Source organism: Geotrypetes seraphini, chromosome 2, assembly GCF_902459505.1.
Source record: "Geotrypetes seraphini chromosome 2, aGeoSer1.1, whole genome shotgun sequence".
Taxonomy (NCBI): domain Eukaryota; kingdom Metazoa; phylum Chordata; class Amphibia; order Gymnophiona; family Dermophiidae; genus Geotrypetes; species Geotrypetes seraphini.
The window spans coordinates 49,886,083-49,909,775 of record NC_047085.1 but is presented as its reverse complement, the minus strand read 5'-3'; the positions used below and the strand labels follow the sequence as shown (position 1 = coordinate 49,909,775).

General features: G+C 39.6%; 1 protein-coding gene across 1 annotated transcript in view; it reads right to left on the bottom strand.

Moving 5' to 3' along the window:
- EIF3H (eukaryotic translation initiation factor 3 subunit H) overlaps window positions 1-23,693 on the bottom strand; it is a 217,611-nt gene that overhangs the window by 40,283 nt on the left and 153,635 nt on the right. Inside the window, exons 3-4 of the mRNA XM_033934865.1 lie at window positions 17,219-17,386; window positions 5,408-5,507 (exon numbers count right to left, since the gene is read on the bottom strand). Coding sequence (XP_033790756.1) covers window positions 5,408-5,507; window positions 17,219-17,386 — 268 coding nt within the window. The remainder of the gene's footprint in view (window positions 1-5,407; window positions 5,508-17,218; window positions 17,387-23,693) is intronic.

The following is a 23,693-nucleotide window of genomic DNA, read 5'->3' as shown; positions in this document are numbered from 1 at the left end:
AGATGAGGAAAGAGTTTGCAGGATATATTCTAATCACAAAAATAGCTAAAATATCTTTATCCGGTCTCAAAGCAGGTAATCTGTAAACACTGCTTGTCAAAGAAACCACTAAAGCAGGCCTGCACAACTCCGGTCCTCGAGGGCCGAATCCAGTCGGGTTTTTGGGATTTCCCCAGAGAATTTGCATGAGATCTATTTGCCTGCACTGCTTCCATTGTATGCATATTGATCTCAAGCATATTCATTTGGGAAATCCTGAAAACCTGGCCTGGTGAGGGCTGAAGTTGTGCAGGCCTGCACTAAAGTAAATAGCTATCTTGCTGGACACCTATCTTGCTTAATTCAATCCAAATAAGAAATTTAGCCTTGAGGAAGTGACGTCACGACCCGATATGGCTACATAATTTGAGCGCTGCATGTAGCTGCTCAATAAATTGGCTTTTCAGCAAATTGTAACTCTATCCTTCCCCCCTTTCTCTCCCCCCTTCTACACATAAGTTCATGTAACCCTTTTTCTTCTTCTCTACCCACTATTTTTAAGTTCTTGTAAACCGTGTCGAGCTCCATACTCATGGAGATGATGCGGTATATAAACTTAAGGTTTAGATTAGATTAGATTAGTTTTTGGAGCTCTCATGGCCTCTGTGAGTCGGGAGCGAGCAGTTTGGGTGCGATACTGATTTCGGAGGATGGCAATGTGGAAAAAGCTGGAGAAATTCCGCTTCCCAACGGAGACAGGGGATAAAGTTGATTCGGCGCCTGGGCCTAGTCCGGCTGATAAAAATAAACCGCCGACACCTGCGTTGTCGGGGATGGAAGAAGAAGGACAAGCGGTTGTAGTGTGCAATAGTGCTTTGGCTTCCATATCGACAGCGCCCCCGTGGTTTCAGGAGCTTCATCAGGAGATGTTGGGGGTTCGCCAAGATGTTAAATCGGCACTGGCGGAGATTAAGGCAGAGGTGCGGGAGTTGAGCACCCGAGTGGCGGCCTCCGAGGATCATGTGGCAAAGCTGGCTGTGGAGATGGCATAACAAAAATTGTCTGTGAACTCCCACGATTCTTTACTCAAGGAATTACAAGCACATGTTGAAGATCTGGAAAATAGATCCCGGAGGTGCAATATTAGTTTTAAGGGGATCCCAGAAACGGAGGAGTATCGGGATTGTGTGCCTGTGGTGCGGGATCTTTGAGGTTCGTTATTGGGACTAACTGATGTGGCAGAGAAAGGTTGGATGCATATTCAGAGAGCGCATCGCAGCATGGGAACTCCGAGAGGGGCGAATCTGAGGGACATAATAGCTTGTTTTGGAGATTATGGTGCCAAGGCGCGAGGGTCCTCGGAATGGCGCTGGAAGGGAAGAGTGGGCATTTTTCAGGACTTGGCTTGGGCCACACTTCAGAAGAGAGAAATTTAGCCTTCTTTATTTTCTGTCTACAGTACGTACGAATCATCCTACACCTAGCTTTTGCTTCTATTTTGGCCTCTTTCCTCTACAAACGTTCTGCTCTATGTACTTGTTTTTTCAATAAATACACTCCAGAATGATACCACTTATTATTTTCTCTTAACTTCCTTCCAAATTGTTTTCCAAAGTACAAACTTTTTCATTTCTCCCTCCAATGTTGTATTCCACAACTCTGCCTGTTCCTCTAAAGAGAGATCTGCAAAGTTATCTGAAAAAGCTAAAACCAATGGCGGAATATTCTTAACGTCTACTGTGTTGCATCCATACCTCATCTTCTTGCATCAATCACTATATTTTCTAAATACCATAACCCAAACACCAACAAGATATCCTCCTATCAAAAAGATTTTCAATTATAAAAGGTGCATATAGTCCTGAAAAAATTAAATGTAAACAATGCCCATGTTCATGACTTGATCTATGAATCCACTGTAAAGAAAAATGGGGAGACCCAATGATCCACAGTGAAAACAATCCTCTGATGAAAACAAAAACTAAAAACTGTGGAACTATGAATCCACTGTATCATATCTAATTCATATGGACATTAAAGTCTTTTAAAAAGAGGGTATTAGGTTTTACTAAAGGCAACTCCCAAATAGTTTGCAATAAATTATCCCATTTAGGATTTTTCATTTTTGGGGTGCAATAAATAAAGTTATAAATATTTGAGGACTATCTTCTCTTTGTAATAACAAAAAATCTTTAAATGGAAATCTATCCTAGAACCAGAGGAAATAATGTGCTTTGGGGGTGCTTTTCTTGGCTTGAAGCAATCCAGAGGAAGGCAACAAAAATGGTAAGAGGGTTTGAGCCAAAAGAAGTATGAGAAGAGACTGGAAGACCAAAATATGTATACTTTGGAGGAGAGAAGAGTCAGGGGAGATATAATACAGATGTTTAACTTGAAAGGTATTAATATACTGTACAACCAAATCAAGGGAAAATGGTAAAACTAGAGGGCATAAATTGAGGTTGCAGGTAGGAAAACTTAGGAGTAATGTTAAGAATTTTTTTCGTGGAGAGGGTGGTGGATGCCTGGAATGCCCTCTCAAGGGAAGTGGAGGAGAGGAAAATGGTGACTGAATTCATAATGGCATGGGATAAACACAGAGGATCTCTAATTAGAAAATGAATGGTATACATGAAAGAACTGAGGCCAGTACTGGGCAGACTTGCACGGTCTGTGTTCCATATATGGTGATTCGGTATAGGATGGGAAGGGAAGGGCATCAATGGCTTTACAAAAGGTAAATCGTGCCAAACGAACCTGATTGAATTTTTTGATTGGGTGACCAGAGAGCTGGATCGAGGACATATGCTAGATGTAATTTACTTAGATTTCAGCAAAGCCTTTGATACAGTTCCTCATAGGAGGCTGTTGAGCAAACTTGAAGGGCTGAAGTTAGGACCCAAAGTGGTGAATTGGGTTAGAAACTGGCTGTCGGACAGACACCAGAGGGTGGTGGTTAATGGAAGTCGCTCGGAGGAAGGAAAGGTGAATAGTGGAGTCCCTCAGGGTTAGGTGCTGGAGTCAATCATGTTCAATATGTTTGTGAGTGACATTGCTGAAGGGTTAGAAGGAAAAGTGTGCCTTTTTGCAGATGATACCAAAATTTGTAACAGAGTAGACACCGAAGAGGGAGTGGAAAATATGAAAAAGGATCTGCAAAAGTTAGAGGAATGGTCTAATGCCTGGCAACTAAAATTCAATGCAAAGAAATGTAGAGTAATGCATTTGGGGATTAATAATCAGAAGGAACCGTATATGCTCGGAGGTGAGAAGCTGATATGCACGGATGGGGAGAGGGACCTTGGGGTGATAGTGTCCGAAGATCTAAAGGCGAAAAAACAGTGTGACAAGGCAGTGGCTGCTGCCAGAAGGATGCTGGGCTGTATAAAGAGAGGCGTAGCCAGTAGAAGGAAGAAGGTGTTGATGCCCCTGTACAGGTCATTGGTAAGGCCCCACTTGGAGTATTGTGTTCAGTTTTGGAGACCGTATCTGGCGAAGGACATAAGAAGACTTGAAGCGGTCCAGAGGAGGGTGACAAAAATGATAGGAGGTTTGCGCCAGAATACGTATGAGGAGAGACTGGAAGCCCTGAATATGTATACCCTAGAGGAAAGGAGAGACAGGGGAGATATGATTCAGACGTTCAATTACTTGAAGGGTATTAACGTAGAACAAAATCTTTTCCAGAGAAAGGAAATGGTTAAACCAGAGGACATAATTAGAGGTTGAGAGGTGGTAGATTCAAAGGCAATGTTAGGAAGTTCTACTTTACAGAGAGGGTGGTGGATGCCTGGAATGCGCTCCCGAGAAAGGTGGTGGAGAGTAAAACTATGACTGAGTTCAAAGAAGCATGGGATGAACACAGAGGATCTAGAATCAGAAAATAATATTAAATATTGAACTAAGGCCAGTACTGGGCAGACTTGCACAGTCTGTGTCTGTGTTTGGCCATTTGGTGGGGGATGGGCTGGGGAGGGCTTCAGTGGCTGGGAGGGTGTAGATGGGCTGGAGTAGGTTTTAACTGAGATTTCGGCAGTTGGAACCCAAGCACAGTACCGGGTAGAGCTTTGGATTCTTGCCCAGAAATAGCTAAGAAAAAAATTTAAAAAATTTAAATTGAACCAGGTTGGGCAGACTGGATGGACCATTCGGGTCTTTATCTGCTGTCATCTACTATGTTATTATGTTAATGGGAACTCCAGTAACTTGTAACATGAGGACGTTATTGGCCAGATTTCATGGTAGGTATCCTGCAAATAATGGGATGGTTGGATAGGCTGGAGTGAGCTTGGACGGCAACTCCAGCATTTGGAACCTAGGACAGTACCAGGTAGACTTCACGGTCTATGGCCCCAGGAATATCAAAGAAAATAGACAAGTTAATTTAATCATGAATTTATAATGTGTACAACTAATGGGCAGACTAGATGGATTGTTCAGGTCTTTATCTGCCGTCATTTATTCAGTTACTATCCGTTGACATTTGGACGCATGGCCACTTAGTTAAGGCAAATCCTAGACTTCACATATACATGAAATGGAAATGGAATACTATCAAATAACTCTCCTGTCCAGGAGCCAGCCATGTCTCCGTTAAACATACTAAATCTGGCCATATTTCCTTTAACAAAAAATTCAAATCCTCTAATTTTGATTTTATTGCTTGACAATTTACTAATATGTAATTACTTTTCATATTTATATCTTTCAAATGACATTTCTTCTCAATATCTTGTCCCAAATTTATTGGTAAGATATGTTCCCTACTTCTACCTTGGCTTTTAAATCCATCTCCCACCCTTCTTTCATGCCACCAAACTGGTATTGAACATTCTTGCACTACTGACATCATATTTAGATCGCTAACAAAAATCCCACCTACACAAAATAAACAAACAAAAACAAACTTTATCAAATATACCTGCGGCATTGAAATTGTCCATGACCTTCCCTTTCCACCCCGTCTCTTGCCCCAAGGAGTTCGCCCAAGCAGCATAACCTGCTCCTTGAGCACACTCCTTTGGTGCGTGCCCCTGTGGCACAAACACCACTATGATTTCAAATTTAAAGGGAGATACCTTACGCCAGGTAGTCACATGACCATTAACGTTCCAATGCCCCAGGCAATATTCTTCCTCTAGCACACAGCGATTTCAGGTAAGCATTATCATCAAAGTTTGTCTGTGTGCTCCACTTCCTCCATCAATAAGTTAAGAGGCATTCATCCAAGTAGCCTCTTAACACAGAGGTACTCTTGTTACTTCCTCAAGATGTATACCAGCTCTCGCACCTTCTACTTGTCCTCAGTTGAAATTATCTAACGCTCTGCCGCATAGCCTTTAAAATATTAAATTTTCTTGTAATTCCATTTTCTCTATTTCCTTACAAACAAATACTAAGCAGAAAGATTCATGATCTATAGACTTACCCTTCTGCAGAGAAATCTTTCTCTTTGCAAATTTCCATCAATTTTGGAGTCAGCCTATACGCTTTTAGTGAAAGGGACCCTTGTGCAGTCTTTATGGGATCTAAAAAAGGAAGAGAATCAGACAGGTACTGAGAAGTTATCTATATGGATACATAACCAAATCCACTATAATAAAATCCTAAGCACGCATGTGCACTTTAAACTTCATGATCCCTGCGTCCATGATCCGTAGCTCCATGCCAGTACAATGAGCCTGTGGCGTTTGTGTGTGGCGGTTTTCTGGCTCCTACTGCACATGCAGAGACATGGAGTTTGAAATGGCGACCACCACAGCGGCGACTCCCCCTCCTGCCCTCACTCCACTCCCCCCATCCGCCCTAACACTGTCTAAGAGGACCACTGACGCAAGGAGGCGGAGAACACACCGGTGACTCCCCCCTTCCTGCCCTCACTCAGTCTAACAGGACCACGGATGCAAGGAAGCGGAGAACATGCCGGTGACTCCCCCTTCCTGCCCTCACTCAGTCTAAGAGGACCACAGACGCAAGGACTGAGAGAAGGTAAGGGAAAAGTGGTCCTTCCGCAAATGTCCAGGCCTCAGCATGAGGCCGGACCTGAACAGAAGCAGTCGCGGTTTGGAAGCAGGTATTGATAGACCGGGGGAGCAGGGAAGAGGTGCTGCTGGACAGTGGGGAGGTAAAAGGAAGGGAGAAAGACTGCTGCTGGACAGGGGGAGCAGTGAAGGGGTGCTGCTGGACAGGGGGGAGCAGGCAAGGGGTGGTGGTGGACAGCCGAGGAGAGAGACAGAAAGAAAGAAAGACAGACAGACAGACAGAAAGCGGCCAAGGAGAGAGACAGAAAGAAAGACAGACAGACAGACAGAAAGCAGCCAAGGAGAGAGAGAGAAAGAAAGACAGACAAATACATCTAGTCTAGCACCCGTTAATGTAACGGGCTTAAAGACTAGTAAATAAATAAATACATACTGATATACTGTGGGCAACTTTAAACTTATATAATATTGTGCACTAATTAAGAATAAAACAGATTTCAATTATACTCCTTTATACAATGCATTTTACAAGAGAAGGGGCATTTTTGAAAGGACATCCAAGTCAACCTCCATCACAACATTCTTTCAGGGCCCCCCCCCTCCTCAGACTGGCTAGAAAGGCAAGAGAAGCCAATTTCCTGGAAAAATGTGAGGGTTTTGTGAGATCTAGAAATTGGGATGACGCGTGAGGTGATTACATTTGCAGATGACACTAAACTGGTCAAAGTTGTTAAAATGCATGCAGATTGTGAAAAATTGCAGGCAGACCTTAGGAAATTGGAAGACTGAGCGTCCAAGTGGCAGATGAAATTTAATGTGGACAAATGCAAAGTGATGCGCATTGGGAAGAACCCTAATCACAGTTATCAGATGCTAGAGTCCATCTGGGGGTTAGCACCCAAGAAAAAGATTTGGATGTCATTGTAGACAATATGATGAAACCTTCCACTCAATGTGCAGCGGTAGCCAAAAAAGCAAACAAGATGCTAGGAATTATTAAAAAGGGATAGTTTTAACAAGATTAAGAAGGGTCATTTCATAAATAATGCACACTAATTTTTTTTTCCTTAATCTTTATTGATTTTAAAACCAAAAATAGTGCCAAACAAATAAAGAACAGTAGTATTACATACAATGCACTATTATCTGTACAGGCAACTTATATATTATTCAAGATTTCCAAATATCATATATTAAATAATAACACATTTTAACATAATATGATTTAAATAATTCATAAAGTTACCTAAATATCACCATTAGTATTTATTTATTTCCTTCCCTTCCCCCCCTACCCCCATGGATGTGTATAGGAAATGAATAAAAGAATATCATCATACCTCCATAAATTTAGATAATGGGCTCCAAACTTTATTAAATACACCACTATATCCCCTACATTCCGCGTTTATTCTTTCATATTTATATGTAGTGCATACATTCACCCACCAAAAAGTGTAGCTTATTATGTCATGGTTTTTCCAATTACTCGTGATCAATTGCATGGCTATGCCCGTCATGATCATAAATAGTCGACTTTTATATTTATCTAGAGTGGGTTTCACATGTAATTATCGTTCCACAAATTATAGCCTCATATGATAGTGGAACATTTGAATCCAAAACTAAATTTATTTGTCCCCAAATTGACTTCCAAAATATAAATATAAACGGACAAAAATATAACAGATGATCCAAAGTCCCTATATCAATATGACAATGCCAGCATCTATTAGACTTAGAACTATCTATTTTATTTAATCGAACCGGGGTCCAAAAAATCCTATGTAACAAAAATAACCATGTTTGCCTCATAGATGCTGATGTTGTACATTTCAATCTCCAAGTCCAAATTCGTGGCCGAGACACAGAAATATACTGTTTTATCTTGAAGCTCCAAATGTCTCTTAAGACTGTATTTTGTTTTTTTTTTGTTTAAAAATTCAGAAATCAATTTGTACCACTGGGCAGCCTGATGTCCTACTAGATCTGTTTGGTAGCAAAGGATCTGCAAGCTAAAATAAGTTTTTAAATTTTTCTATTCAGGGAACCCACACTGAATAGCCTGCTTCAACTGCAATCACCTGTATTGTTGAGATTTTAAAATTCCAAATGATTTTTGCAGTTGTAAAAAATCAAGCAGATTTCCATTAGATATAATAACATAATCTAAAGTCCGAATTCCTGCCTGCATCCAGTGTTTCTTTACAATCCTTCAATATAGTCTCCCTACTTTGCAATGACCGAGTACCAAAGTACAGGAAGCTTCAACCAATAATCCATTGATTTTAGGAGATTTTAACATTCATTTCGAAGATTCTAACAACAACTATACAAAAGACATTCTCTCACATCTAAGACTTCTTGACCTATTTCCTCTACTGTCAGTTCCTACACACGTAGCGGGCCATACGATAGACATGATCTTTACCTCTACATCGATAGCTAATAAATTTCAAATCCTATTTCATTCCTCTCAACCTCTTCCATGGTCTGATCACTTTTTATTAACTTTTACGTTCCAAATTACATTAACCAAAACAATAGAAATTTCTCAAACCAAGAAATTTAAAGATTTAAGTAAACTCTCATCTGAATTAATAGCATCAAATTTTAACCTCGATTTTGGAAATCTTAGTTCACCTTTATTAGATGATCTAGTATTAAATTGGCAAAATACTACCCAAGCATTGATGGACAAATTAGCCCCAACCCAAATAAAAAATATCACATTAAGAAAAAAAACCAATCCATGGTTTAATGCAGAGTTAGTCATGATAAAAAAACAACTTCGTTCTTTGGAAAGAATATGGAGGAAAAACAAAAATACATACAACTTAGAAAAATTTAAAGAACAAGCAACATATTACAAAGAAAGAATAATCAAAGCAAAATCATCTTATTATTCAAAAAAAATTATACAATCTAAAAATACATCTACACTATATAACATTTTAAAATCCATCAATCACCAATCCAAAAATCTACCTCATGAATCTAAATCTCTTCCAACAGCTCAAGATTTAGCTGATTGCTTTGTTGAGAAAGTTCAAAATATACGGAAACATTTCAAAACTAGTCAACACATTACTTCTGTTTTAGAACTTGATAAGTTATCATTACTATCCTCAAAATGTTCTCATTTCAATCCACTTAGTCTTAAAGATTTAGAGCTGATTTTTAAATCAGTAAACCTCAAAGGGTCTTATATGGAATCTATTCCACCTACTGTCATTAAAAAATATTTCCCTATTTTTGGGCCTTATATACATACACTAATTAATATTAGCTTACAACAAGGCATTGTTCCTACAGTCTGGAAAAAATCGATCATACGACCAGTCCTTAAGGATTTAAAAATTGGCCCGGATATTAAATCTAACTATAGACCAATAGCCAATATTCCATATTTAGCAAAAATAACGGAAAAAATTGTATACAATCAAATATTAGAATACATAGAAAAAACTAACATACTTCATCCAAATCAAACAGGATTCAGACAAAATCACTCTACTGAATATTCTCTGATAGGATTGACTTCAACAATTTTGTACCACTTAGATCACCATTCTTCCGTTATTTTGATCTCATTAGACTTATCATCTGCCTTCGATACGATCGACCATATTCTTTTGATTCAAAGACTTCAGTCCATTGGCATAACTGACCAAGTTTTAAACTGGTTCAAATCTTATTTCCATAATCGTTCATCAAATGTCATTTTTAATAATAGCACCTCCAATAGTTTTTCAGCACAGTATGGAATACCACAAGGATCAATTCTCTCTCCAATATTATTTAACATTTTTCTTGCTCCTCTTTTGACCTTATGTCAATCTATCGGATTTTCTGTTTACGCCTACGCTGACGATATTCAGTTATTACACCCAATTGACCCTGACAGCTTACAAGATATAACAATAATAAATGAGAAATTGGATCAAATTCACCATTGGTTAGATGTCAATAAGCTATCTTTAAATATTCTTAAAACCAAGGTTATGCTTTTTCCTTGGAAAGACTGTAGTAAACCAATTATCCCGATTTCTATTAATCATACTCCTCTGCTGATTCACCAAAATATTAAGATCCTAGGTATTACATTCGACACGAAATTATCATACCACGATCATATAAGCAATGTGGTCAAATCTACCTTTTTTAGATTACGCCAAATTCGATCTGTTGCAAAATTCTTATGCGAAAAATCTTTAAATATCCTAATACATTCCCTTATCATTTCCAAATTAGATTATTGCAATGCTTTGTTCATGGGCATATCCCAAAAAGAAATTAGACGCCTTCAAATCATACAGAACGCTTCCATAAAAATAATTTATAAAGCTAAGAAATTCGACCACGTCACTCCTTTACTTAAAGAGTCCCACTGGCTTCCCGTGGTACATCGTATTCAATATAAAATTTGTTTGCTTACGTTCAAATCAATAATGTCCCAAACCCCAGCTTTTATTTTTAGAGTCCTAATTCCCTATACAACTTCAAGAACTCTTAGATCTCAGGACCAACATCTATTGGCTATTCCATCATTGAAAGTTATAAACACTAGACGGCTTACTATATTTTCAGTGACCGCACCACAATCCTGGAATAATCTTCCTATTTATATTAGAGAAGAAAAGAACTTAGTTAATTTTAAGACTAAGCTTAAAAGTTTCTTATTCAATGATGCTTTTAATTAATACTCAATGATGTTTTTAATTAATATACAACTTTATAATCTTTCTTATCTTTTACATTTTTATTTATGTTTTTATTCCCTCCCTATTGTTGTAATCCTGAAATATAAAATTTGATACTTAATGTAACCCTTTAAATATCGTTTCCCTAATGTTTCATGATTGTAAGTTTTTGTAATTATGTAATTTTATTTGTCTATGTAATAACTACCCCAAGTTTTTATTTATTCATTATTGATTGTATATCGCCTAGAATGTAGAATAGGCGATTAATCAAATTGCATAATAAACTTGATAAACTTGATTATTCCATCCAAGACACCATTTTTGTTCAGTTGCCGAATGGCTTGGGTAACGGCGGAAGAAAGCTCTTCCAGAGATGCAAAACGATGTCCACGCTTAGGTTGTTTCAACTTTGGAAAAAGGTCAAAGTCTGATGGACTCATGTCTGGACTGTAGGGAGCATGAGATAACACCTCCCAGCTGTATTCACGTAGTTTTTCAATGACGACATTCCCTATGTGCGGGTGAGCATTGTCGTTAAGAATGAGTGGCCCAGCCAAGAGTAACTGAGGTTGGGTTTGCGCATTTTTTTGCGCTTTTTTTTTTCTCCCCCCAAAAATCATGATAATACACTGATGTGACACTTTTTCCACATGGAACTTTGCCTGTGATGATGATGCCTTTATGATCATAAACAAAAATCATTTGTTTGGCTTTTGATTGAGCTTGTTGAAATGTTTTTGGTCATGGGGAAGATGGAGTTCTCCACTCGTTGGACTGTTATTTCAGCTCTGGCTCAACATCTCTGACCCACGTTTCATCAATAGCAACAATGCGATTCAAGAATGCCTGACCTTCAACATTGAATCTTTGTTTCAGCACAGTTGCATTGTCCAGGTGTCTCTGCTGCTGTTTAGCAGTCAAGAAGTGGGGGACTCATCGCACAGAAATTTTTTTCTTTTTTTAAATCATTTGTCAGAATTCGGTATACTGATGTCGGTGGAATCCCTGTGGTTTCAGAAAGTTCCTCGCATGTTGCATAACAATCTTGTTCAAGAGCATCAGCCACGAGTTTCACACATCGTTCATCGGTTATTGATTTCAGCCTTCCTGGTCTTGCATCATCTATGCTCACACGACCACTCTGAAAACAAGTTGCCCACCGAGAAACTGTACTACAGTCCACTGTTAACTCACCACAAACTTCATGTAACACACTGGATTTCTGTCGTGTTTTTGCTACGTAGCGTTTCAATCTTAATATATGACCTCTGACTGTCAACAGACACAGTACCCGAGACACCTGCAGGCTCGTATAATGCCTCTGTATCACTCCATGGTGTGATCTCATCTTGAATAATGCATTCAGTTCTTGTCTTCTTATCTCAAGAAAGATATAGCAGCACTATTTTTATAAATGACCTGGAAGAGGAGACAACATGCAATATAATCAAGTTTGCAGATGATACAAAATTATGTCGGGTGGTGGGCTCTCAAAGGGACTGCGAGGATCTTCAGAAGGATCTGAACCAGCTGGAAAAGTGGGCGATAAAGTGGCAGATGAATTTTAACACAGACAAATGCAAGGTAATGCATCTGGGAAAGAAAAACAAAGAACATGAATATAGGATATTGGGTGTGACATTAGCCAAATGCGAACAAGAAAGGGATTTGGGGGTACTGATAGACAGAACCCTAAAGCCATCGGCTCAATGGGTGGTGGCGGCGAAGAAAGCAAACAGGATGTTGGGCATGATTAAGAAAGGGATCACGAGTAGATCGGAGGACGTCATAATGCCACTTTACAGAGCATTGGTCAGACCACACTTAGAATACTGTGTCCAACACTGGTCTCCATACCTTAAGAAGGATATAACTCTACTAGAGAGGGTGCAGAGGCGAGCCACGAAACTAGTCAAAGGTATGGAGAATTTGAGCTACAAAGAACGCCTCAGAAAACTGGGACTGTTCACCCTCGAAAAGAGAAGACTGCGAGGAGATTTGTTAGAGACTTTTAAAATATTAAAAGGATTTGATAATATTGAACAGGAAACAGCATTACTGACATTTTCAGATGTGACACGGACAAGAGGTCATAGCCTGAAACTGAGCGGCAGCAGGTTCAGGACAAATGTCGGGAAGTTCTGTTTCACACAACGAGTGGTGGGTGCTTGGAATGCTCTCCCAGAGGAGGTTGTGACAAGAGACTACTGTTCTGGGTTTCAAGCGCAAGTTGAATTCATACCTTCTTGCAAATCACATCGGGGGATACGGGAAATCCGGGTCTCCAATAAGGAGCACCTAACAGGGCCTCTGCGTGTGCGGATCGCCGGACTAGATGGACCTGGGTCTGATCCGGCGAAGGTGTTTCTTATGTTCACTAGAAGAGGTTCAAAGAAGAGCGACCAATATGATAAAGGGGATGGAACTCCTCTCGTATGAAGAAAAACAAAAAAGGTTAAGGCTCTTCAGCTTGGAAAAGAGACGGTTGAGGGGAGATAGGATTGAAGTCTACAAAATTCTAAGTGGAGTAGAATGGGTACAAGTGGATCGATTTTCACTCTGTCAAAAATTACAAAAAGACTAGGGGACACGTAATGAAGTTACAGGGAAATACTTTTAAAACCAATAGAAGGAAATATTTTTTCACTCAGAATAAACTCTGGAATGCATTATAAGAGGTTGTGGTAAGAGCGGATAGCTTAGCTGGTTTTTCAAGCATATAAAGATGCTTTTGATCATTAATCTCTTTCTCTAATAATGCTATTAGCCATTTATCCTCTCCTTTTCTTCTCTCCTCTATCTTCTGATGCAGCACAATATATGTTACCCTTTCCGTTCATTCCATCAATGTTATCTTTTCTCAGCTATATTTTAGTTCCTCTTTCTCCCCTCTTGTTCATCTGTTTTTCGTCTTTGTAGTCAGTTGTATGTTTCTGTCTCAGATTTCTGTATTTTCCTGTTTTTTTAGCACTGTATTCTCGCCTAGAATTTACAATAGGCATGTAATCAAATTTGAAATAAACTAAGAAACTAAACTAAACTGAGAGCCTCCTTAATTTATCTATTTAAAAAAATGTATATCCCGCACCCTACCATTCTAAGCAGGTTATAAACGAACATATGAAGTAATAAAACAGATTAAAAACCAAAGACAAACCAATCAAATCAGCATCCAATATATTTTGATAAAAGCCATGGAGATAGAAAGACTGTAAAAAAATAAATAAGACATAAACTGTTTTCTAAATTGAATCACAGAGCTGATTTGTTGAATTTTAGAGGGGACTATGTTGTATAAGAAAACATCTTCTAAATATAAAATTGGAATGATAACAAGAGACTTCACTGTTTCAGAGCCCTGTTTATCTAATACAAAACCTTGAATTTAATATGTCATTGTACTGAAAGCCAGTGTAATTCTTTAAGGCAGGCAGCCTTGTGCGCCGTTCTGCTGCAAGAGAAGAGGAGGCAGCCGCGTCAGCTGACCAGGCAGGCAACCTTGTGCGCCGCTCTACTGCTAGAGAGGCAGCCATGTCTAGTGAGGGAGGGCGTCTGAATTAAAATAAGGTAACCGTGGGTTGGGTATTCGCTCCATAAGACGCACCCTTATTTCCACCTACTTTTTTAGGGGAAAAAAGTGTCTTAAGGAGCGCAAAATACGGTAACTGTCCCTCAAACAGCAGCTTACTTAAAGTCGCCTTGGACGAAGAATCACTTTACTGCTGTTTTATCCACAGCATCCTGTGTGCAGAAATAGAGTAATCCGACAGCTTGCTCACAACTCTGAAAAGATCATACAGAGCATCATCAACGTAATCCACTTCTGTAATCAAAAATGGAAGATCCTGGTCCACAATAGTGTCCAGATTGTGTTGCAACTTAAGAGTGGCAGGTCTTAGTGACTAAGGATGCCGCTGCCACTTTCAAACCAGAGGCCATGAAGTTGAAAAGCCGTTTGAGTCCAAAATATATTCTGTGCTCTTGGGTCTCCTACAACACCATACCACTTTCACTGGAAAGAGAGGTGTGCTTGGTAACCTGTGCCACCAAAAATCCTAATTAGGGGGAACAAAAAGCTGGTTAAATGTAGCAGCCATTGGATAGATCTTAGTCATAGCCTTTGCTATCCGCACCTCCGATTACCATCTGCCAAAAACAGGGCATGAATCCGAAGTATCCTGCCCTGAGAGTCCATCCTACCTGTTTAGAGCACAAACGAGGTGTTTTGAAGCAGAAATAAGCTTTTTAATCTGAAATTGGGAAATCCAAGATGGCCACTGAAGCAAAGATTTTAGAGCTAAAACGGCCTGGGAAAGGTACCTCAAAAAATAAAAATGGTGATTTTAGGATTTTTGAGGTGGGGACTAACCCTGACACCCCCCACCAACAAAATGCAATTTTGGACACCCCCCATCAAAAAAAAAGAAGAAAAGAATTATCTTTCAGGCTGTCAGCCTGTTATTACTCATTGTGCCATGCTGTGTGTTGGGAGCTGCAAGATGGAAGTTGAACAGCTTACAGGGAGATTTGCCTCAACAAGTCTGTAAATTGGACTGCTTGTTTTTTTCTGACTACCTCTCGGGCCCGATGTCCTGGCCAGAGACCTTGAACCCCTCCCAAGCCAGTGTGTGGAAATTGGGGAAGGAATGCAGTAAGCCCAAATCCTGGATAGACTGCCAAGAAGCCCGCGTTCCAACCCACTAGCAGATGAACCTGACATGAGCTATGCTCCCAAGGGAACAGTCCCTGAGCTCCTGATCTATAAATGCAGGTTGTTCAAGGAGTGCAATGCAAAGCAGCCAACCCCTTGAAAGCAGACTCTCTGCCTCAGAGTCTATGGTCTCCCGCAGCCAGAGCTGTCCCTTAAAGAGATTCTCTGCAGCATGCAAATTTGCCGGAGAAAGATTGAATTTAAGCAAAATAAACACAAGAAGTTAAGACAAGATCCTACTATCTTGCTTGTAGCAAGACAACTGAGGAAATGGAGGGCAGTCCAGAGGTAAAAGAGGAGGAGCAAAAGTATGCAAGTGAAGCTTCGTACAACGAGATCTCGCAAGAAGGGATTGACTACCCAACAGTTCAGGAATAAAGTGGGGTTGTACAAGAACTTTTATTTGTATGCGCTTGATATATGATTAATGCATGATTTGCAACTCTCCTGTGTGTAAATAAGAAGAAAAAAATGACTCGCTCCTAAATATATACATGACATATTACAGAAATGTGTTTTCAGCATCCAGAGGTTTTTTTTAGTACTCAACCTATAGGAGTAAAGGTTTCATGTGTCTTAAAAATTTTTTTTTTTAATAATCAAATTGATTCACTATTGTACAGTACAACAGGGTTTCTGTTATAACAGCTACTGTTTTAAATCTTGCTACAACAGGGTTCCATGAATAGACAAAATAATTGTTGGGGCTACAGTATCAACACACTGATATGAAAGAATATAAAAAGTAGTCTAGCGACGTGACATACTGAAAATCATCAATATAAAACATTTGTACATTAACAATATCATATTTCTCCAATTTATTTCACTGCTGCGAAACTGAAAAAAACCCCCACATAAGATCCAATACTCCTGGGGAGTATGCACAAGCTTCAAGTTTTAATGACAGAACATTTGATGTAGTGTGCTATTAGGTATAAGCGCAGGTCACCTGAAATTGAACACAGTATGACTTTTCAAAATAAGTGACAAAATGAAAAAGGCAACACTGACTGGAGTGAGTGGAAAATTCATCTAACCGATGATGTAATGTTTCCAGCCACCATAAGTATACTTCAACAACTTGTTCTTCACTGTAATCCAATTGTTAACATATTGAAACAATTTTAGGGCAGCTCACAAGATTGATTATATTCATTAGTATTTCTTCTGACATATATTCAGAGCGTTACATTTACTCCTCAGCTGGAAACTATATGCAAGACTGCCAGATGTGGCAAACTGAGTGTTTGGGGAGGGGGAGGCTATAAAGCTGTTAAAATTGCCTATGGTTTTGATACAGCGCAGAACATCTGGTCTGGAGAGCTTGAGGAAACACCATTAAACAGGCAGAAAAGAAAAAAGCCTTTGTGCTGAGAAACAGTCCAGGTTTTGTATGTTCCTGTCAGAGGTATTAAATAAAAAAAATAAAAAAAAAATTGGCAAATTGTGTTATGATTGGTCAGTCACGTACAGAGCCAGACACACTAGTATTCGAGCTTTGCTAGACATCTGGTCTAGTTGCACCCGCCTTGAATGAGAGAGAGAAGGGGGGGGGGGGAGTGTTGGAATAAAAATGAAGCAGCTACTCTGGCATTCCACAATGTACACATCAGGGCTCTGATAGCAAGAAAAATAAACAGAAAGAAGGAAACCCTGTCTAGACTGAGCTGCTGCTAAGGCTGCTGCAGACACAGGGTTGGTATTTACTCCAGAAAGACTGCCAGGGCTGCTTTTATAGGCAGAATGGGGAATACAGAAATGGCAATAAGTGAAGGACAAGGGGGTGGGGGAGGGAGGAAAGAAGAAAAAAGAAAAGAAAAGAGGAACATTATACCAACCATAAATGAGAACCACAGATTCTTCAATTGCATGCTGATAGCTAAACTGGGAGTCGAGGAGAGCCCGACTGACAAAGGAGCCGTAGTATGTGGACTGGTACCAGCCAACGTGGAGGTGGTCAATGTTCACATGGCGCAAACTTCTCATCATTTCCATTTGATATTGCACTAGGTGGAAAAATAAAAACAAACACACTTTTAGAATCGTTTGTAACACCAAATGTCAGGTGACATTTTCCAGAACAGACAAGAAAAAGCAAGACCAAAATAGCAGCTGTATGTGGATTTACTCTTGCCTTTAACAACTCTCCCTTCCCCCATGACATGTTACAAAAGTGCACTTTTTTTCTTGCTGTGTTCCAAAATATATATTTTTCCATCTAGCTCCAAACACCAACAACCACCTGTTTTTCTCTATCTACAGGAACACACTGTAAAATATAAAAAATATTTTTGGGTTATGCTACAACCCTAAAAAGCATGCAGGGAGGTAAACTGCACAGAGCAGTAGTAAAAACCATAATCAAAGGCATGGGGAGGGGGGGACCTCAAGTATACCGAGCAACAGTTATAATCTTAATGACATTACTGGGCAGGCTAAATGGACCATACTGGTCTTTATTTACCAATGTATAGAATATCCAATTTCTTCAGAGAAGCAAAGAACATGCCCCTTACATCAGTCCAGCAGGAACTAACACTTTCAATATTCAGCTGTTACCACTCAACAAACAGAAGCATTGGAAGACATCACTCCCAGCCTACAGAGTTGAGGCAGGTTAGGGTAAGCCAACCACAGAATCTGCATCAAAATCCCTTTAAACTTTAAGGATAGAGAGGGGATACGGGAGAAACAATCAAAGACCTCAAAAGGTATAAAGAATGCATGAGTAGGAAACACTTCACAGTAGATATCATTTATTAAAATATTGATATCCTGCCTAATTTGTCCGACACGTTAAAGTGGTTTATAAATAAACAAAAAGATTAAAACAAAGGAATTCCATAAAATAGGAAAACCACATTCATTCCACTAAGTACACAATCAAACTACCTACAATCCAACTGTGACTCCTCTGCTCTCTGCAATATACCCCATCCCCTCAGGGTCAAATTCAGTCTTAAAAAGATAGTTCTTTAGAGGAATGAAATGTAGCATATGAACTTTCTAGTCAGAGATACTAGGGCAGTGAATGCCACAGGACAGGTGCAGGAAAAAAAAAAGCACTTCTTCTGGTATTTTGCTTATGAAGGGTTAAGAAGAAATCTATCATCATTTGATGAACAAAAATGAGTCATTGTCAATACCTTAAACTTGACTCTCGATTCAATCAGGAGCCAACGGAGTGTGAACAAGAGATCAAAGGGATAGCAGGTTCAGGGGTAACTATATCACACATCCACCACCCTTTTTGCCGTTTCCCTTCCCAGAGGAAGTTAAATTCAAGAAAGTGTGATGTAAGTACTGAGTATCCCTAATTGTAAAGAAGTGAAGCCATAGATCAGCTAATGTATTGCAAAAGGAATTAAAACTCAATAGACTAATGGTCTTGTCATCATATTTTACAAGATAAGAACTTAAGAACACAAGAATAATCATATTGGGACGGACCAATGGTCCTTGTAGTCCTGTTTCCACAGAGGCCAATCCAGGTCCCAAGTACTTGGCAGAAATCCAAATAGTAGCAACATTCCATGCTACCAATCCCAGGACAAGCATTGGCTTCCTCCATATCCGTCTCAATAGTTGGGTTAACCATGCTAACGTTTTCTCTGTTCACACCTCTGGCCATAACCACTAGACAAGTTCTTAGACAAAACTTAAATGCATTATGGGGTTATGATTCAGGATGCCTGCCCAATATTTAATGTTCAATACTATGCCAAAGTGAAAGGCAGCTGTGGAAAAAGACAATGAAATTGATTTCTCTAAAGTTTTATTTGACTGAATACAAAACTGTTGAAGGGACAATGGCAGCAACCAGCACAGTGAGGATAAGGCAGGGCCTAGCTATAGAAACTGCTCTGACATTAAAAAAATAAAAAATATATTTATTGCAATATAGTTTAGAGCTGATGAACAAGATTTTCTACATCAGCAGCAGCTTGCTGGAGATGAGGCAGTCAACTGGCGGGCTGGGAGGGTTGAGAGAGAGAAGGGAAGATATGAGGAGGGCTGAGAGAATTCAAGATGAAACTGCTGGAGGTCTTGGTGATAGCAATGGATGAAGTAACAGCACATTAAGGGCTTTAGTTAATAAGCTCCCTGACCAATCGATGCAGAGAGGGAAAACATCTTTAGTAAATCAGGCCTTAACAAATCTGTGGCAGATTTTGAAAAAAGGAATCTAATATTAAGATATACCTTTATCCACTGTTTGTAGTATATATTGGTACTTTCTCACCCCAGGTTTCACTGAGAAGAGGTGGTAGGCTGTTGTAGTCAAACTGCACTCATCCCTACAAATAAAGAAAATTCACTTCTCTACTTTATTAACTCTTATTTTCAAGCCTTATGCCAGTGAGTTGGGGAGAAGCAAATAAATGTTGCAGGAAATAAGTGCAAGATGGACTGCTATACAGGAAGGAAAGTAGAAAGCTAATCTAATCAGGACTTCTTAATCACACTTTTCCAGTACAGGTTCAAGGCGATTTACAGGCTAAGAGGCCCACATAGCAACATGAGGTAAATTTACAACACAGAGAAGTAAGTGAATATTGATCCGGAAGGGAAGATTCAACACAATATAAGAATACAATACAGTTCAAAGGAAGGTTACATTGCTGCAGAAAGGAAGCAGCAAAGTTACAATGAGCCTATCAATCAAGTCCCGACCACTTAGCGACCCGATTCACTAACCTCTGTCCCTATCATCCTCCGATCCACGCATGTAAATATAGACAGGCAGTGATTCACTAAAAAAAAAAATAGGACACCGACTGGGCTGGCCAATCAAAAAGGAGTGACTGCTGGGGACCAGTTGCTCACCTGCTTTCCGACTGTCCTGCTCTCTGCCCCCTTTTGATCTTCTGTTTAGTTTTCACATTTTGTTTCTTTAATGGGATGATCAGTTGGACGTTGTCTGCGTAGATGTAGCATTCCCATCCCAGTTTTCTGATGAGATTCCCCAGTGGTTGGAGGACTCAAGGCAGCCATTCTTCTTGTGGCCGGTGCTCATTCTGTGAGATCTCTGTTACAGGGACTGAATGGGTTCACCCTAATACTGGGAGGCCGTATAAATTACATTCTGTTACTTCATGCACCTCCACTTTTGTAGTTTATGTGATCTCATGACCATGTAAGTTGATATATGTGGGCTGCATGTCTCGGGCCATCAATACAAGATTAACTGAACATCGTAGCTGCCTAAAGACAGTCAAGCAAACAGCTCCTATGGCCTCTCACCATATTCAACATCATCATGGCTCTGCTGACCTTAGATGGTGTTTTTGAACAAGTATCTCCTTGTTTTAATGGTGACAAAATTTCCCACCTCTTGAAGAGAGAAAATTTCTGGATTTTTCACCTTAAAGCTTATTCTCCCCTTTTGGTCTCAATGAAAATGTGAATAAGTGCTTTTCTACTTAATATGGTTGGCTTTTTTTTCTTTTCATTTTTTACAGCTCGGCATTTGATTTGTCGATGTCATCACATCCCTTAATATGTTACTCTCACGGGATTTTCAGGGCGCCTCTAAAAGCCTTGGCCACCATAGTTCTAGTAACAAAGTTTGGTGTCATTTTGCCGGAGGCTGGAGCCCTCATTGATTTTGAACATGTTCTTCCCAAGATATGTTTCTGACAAGTATTTAACTGGATGTTTCAGCTCCTGAGGAAGTTTACGAAACGGAGCTCTGTCGAGCCAAGACTACTACTCGTTGGGATTCAGATAAGTCTATTTCATAGACCGAATGAACTGTGATTTGATGGATCAATGAATTGTGATTTGATTTCTATTGTGATCCTTTTTTGGGGGGACATTGAACTACACTGAAGTATATTGAATTGAATATTTCTGAATGAATTGTGATTTAAACTGGGACAATCACCTGTTGGAATTAAGAAAAAGTTATTCAATGATTGATAAAGTTATTCAATGAATTATCAACTGTGAACTGGGACTTTGTAGCATTGGTATTTACACCTGAATTTTTCCATGGATCAATTTTTGAATGATATATTAATTTTTTATATATACACATATACTTTTTTACATATAGTTTTTTGCACTTTGCATTTTTATGAAGGCACTTTGCACTTTTTCACTAAGGTATCCCATGGGCGGGACTTTTGTGAGCAGCTTTTTTAGTCCTTTATTTCCTCTTAGAATTTTTCAGTGACCATCTGTGCACATTAATTATTTGTGGTAATTGAAACCATATGATGTACGGGGCAGAGCTTATTTAGGTTTAAAACCTGGTGCTGGTCACCCATTAGTTTCTGCCCGGGGCCAAAAAGCCATTCAATATACATCCAGGCCTGTATTGAGGTGTCTCATATTTATTTATTCATTTTTTTATCAACTTATTTATTATTCTTATCTGGTCCATGAATATTCTTTGAGAATCTAATATTAGGCTCTGTCAATGCTTTTTTGCTTCAAAGAATATGGGTGACATTGCTGATCCCTTTAGTACCCCTTTGTCTGTTTCTTTTCAGTTGTTTGTATTCCCCTGGTCTTGAGCATTTCAGATAAAGGATCTTGTACCTGTATTTTAATGTCCTTAGCTAATCTCTTATCTCCTACGAGGTATTCATAATCATGTCTACAACACAAGTGAGACTATAAATTACTTTGATAACCATCCTCAGAGCTGCCTGTACTGTGTATATTTTTTTGGGGAAGTATGGCCACCAGAATTGGGCAAAACTTTAAATGAAACTCTAAAAATAATTTGCACAAACTACTAGTACTCTTTTCTGATTTGCAACCCATATGGTTAAAAACTAAGGCTTCTTTATCAGGACACTTACTCTAACAAGAACAGAATTTAATTCCATTCAGTATGCTAAATTGCTCTTCTATAAGGATCATTATTAATTTATGCTGCACATGACAAATACAATTCTTTTAATTACAAGAAATCAATACAACAGAGTAATCAAAAAATTAAACTGTAAAAATTTAAGATACCAAACTATGCAATCAATAAACACTAATTATTAGTCCACCAATATGATGAAAATTATTCATTACCTGTTAATTTTCTTTTCTTGAGTTCTACTAGATCAGTCTAGACCAGTGACTTGCAAACTTTTTTGAGCCGGGGCACTCTAAACCTAGTGTCCCCAGCTCGAGACACCCCGAAGTGCACTGGCATCGGCATGAAAAGGCCCTTCAAATGGGCCTTGTGCCAAGAGGAGAGAAGGGCCAGCAGAGAAGAGAGAAGAGCCGGCAAGAAGAGTTGCCAGTGTTAAGAACATAAGCAATGCCTCCACTGGGTCAGACCTGAAGTCTATCGTGCCCAGCAGTCCGCTCACGCGGTGGCCCAACAGGTCCAGGACCTGTGCAGTAATCCTCTATCTATACCCCTCTATCTCCTTTTCCAGCAGGAAATTGTCCAATCCTTTCTCGAACCCCAATATCGTACTCTGCCCTATTACGTCCTCTGGAAGCGCATTCCAGGTGTCCACCATATGTTGGGTAAAGAAGAACTTCCTAGCATTCGTTTTGAATCTGTCCCCCCTTTCAACTTTTACGAATGCCCTCTTGTTCTTTTATTTTTCGAAAGTTTGAAGAATCTGTCCCTCTCTACTCTCTCTATGCCCTTCATGATCTTGTAAGTCTCTATCATATCCCCTCTAAGTCTCCTCTTCTCCAGGGAAAAGAGTCCTAATTTCTCCAATCTCTCAGCGTATGAAAGGTTTTCCATACCTTTTATCAGACTTGTCGCTCTCCTCTGAACCCTCTCGAGTAACGCCATATCCTTCTTAAGGTAAGGCGACCAATATTGGATGCAGTACTCCAGATGCGGACGCACCATCGCCCGATACAACGGCAGGATAACTTCTTTCATTCTGGTAGTAATACCCTTCTTGATTATACCTAGCATTCTATTCGCTCTCTTAGCGGCCGCTGCGCACTGTGCCGTTGGCTTCACTGTCATGTCCACCAATACCAAGTCCCTTTCTTGGGTACTCTCATTCAATAACATCCCTCCCATCGTATAGTTGACCTCGGGTTTCTGCTTCCCACATGTAATACTTTACATTTCTCAACGTTGAACTTCATCTGCCATCTTGTCGCCCATTCCCCTAGTTTGTTCAAGTCCCTTTGCAATTCTTCGCAGTCATCTTTAGTCCGAGCTCCACTAAATAGTTTGGTGTCGTCTGCAAATTTTATTATCTCACACTTCATCCCTGTTTCTAGATCATTTATGAATATATTAAATATTTGAGCCCTTACCAAAAGAACTATCATGAAGGTCACTGCCATGGATCCCAAAACATGAAGGTAGTCCCAGACTTGTTGGGT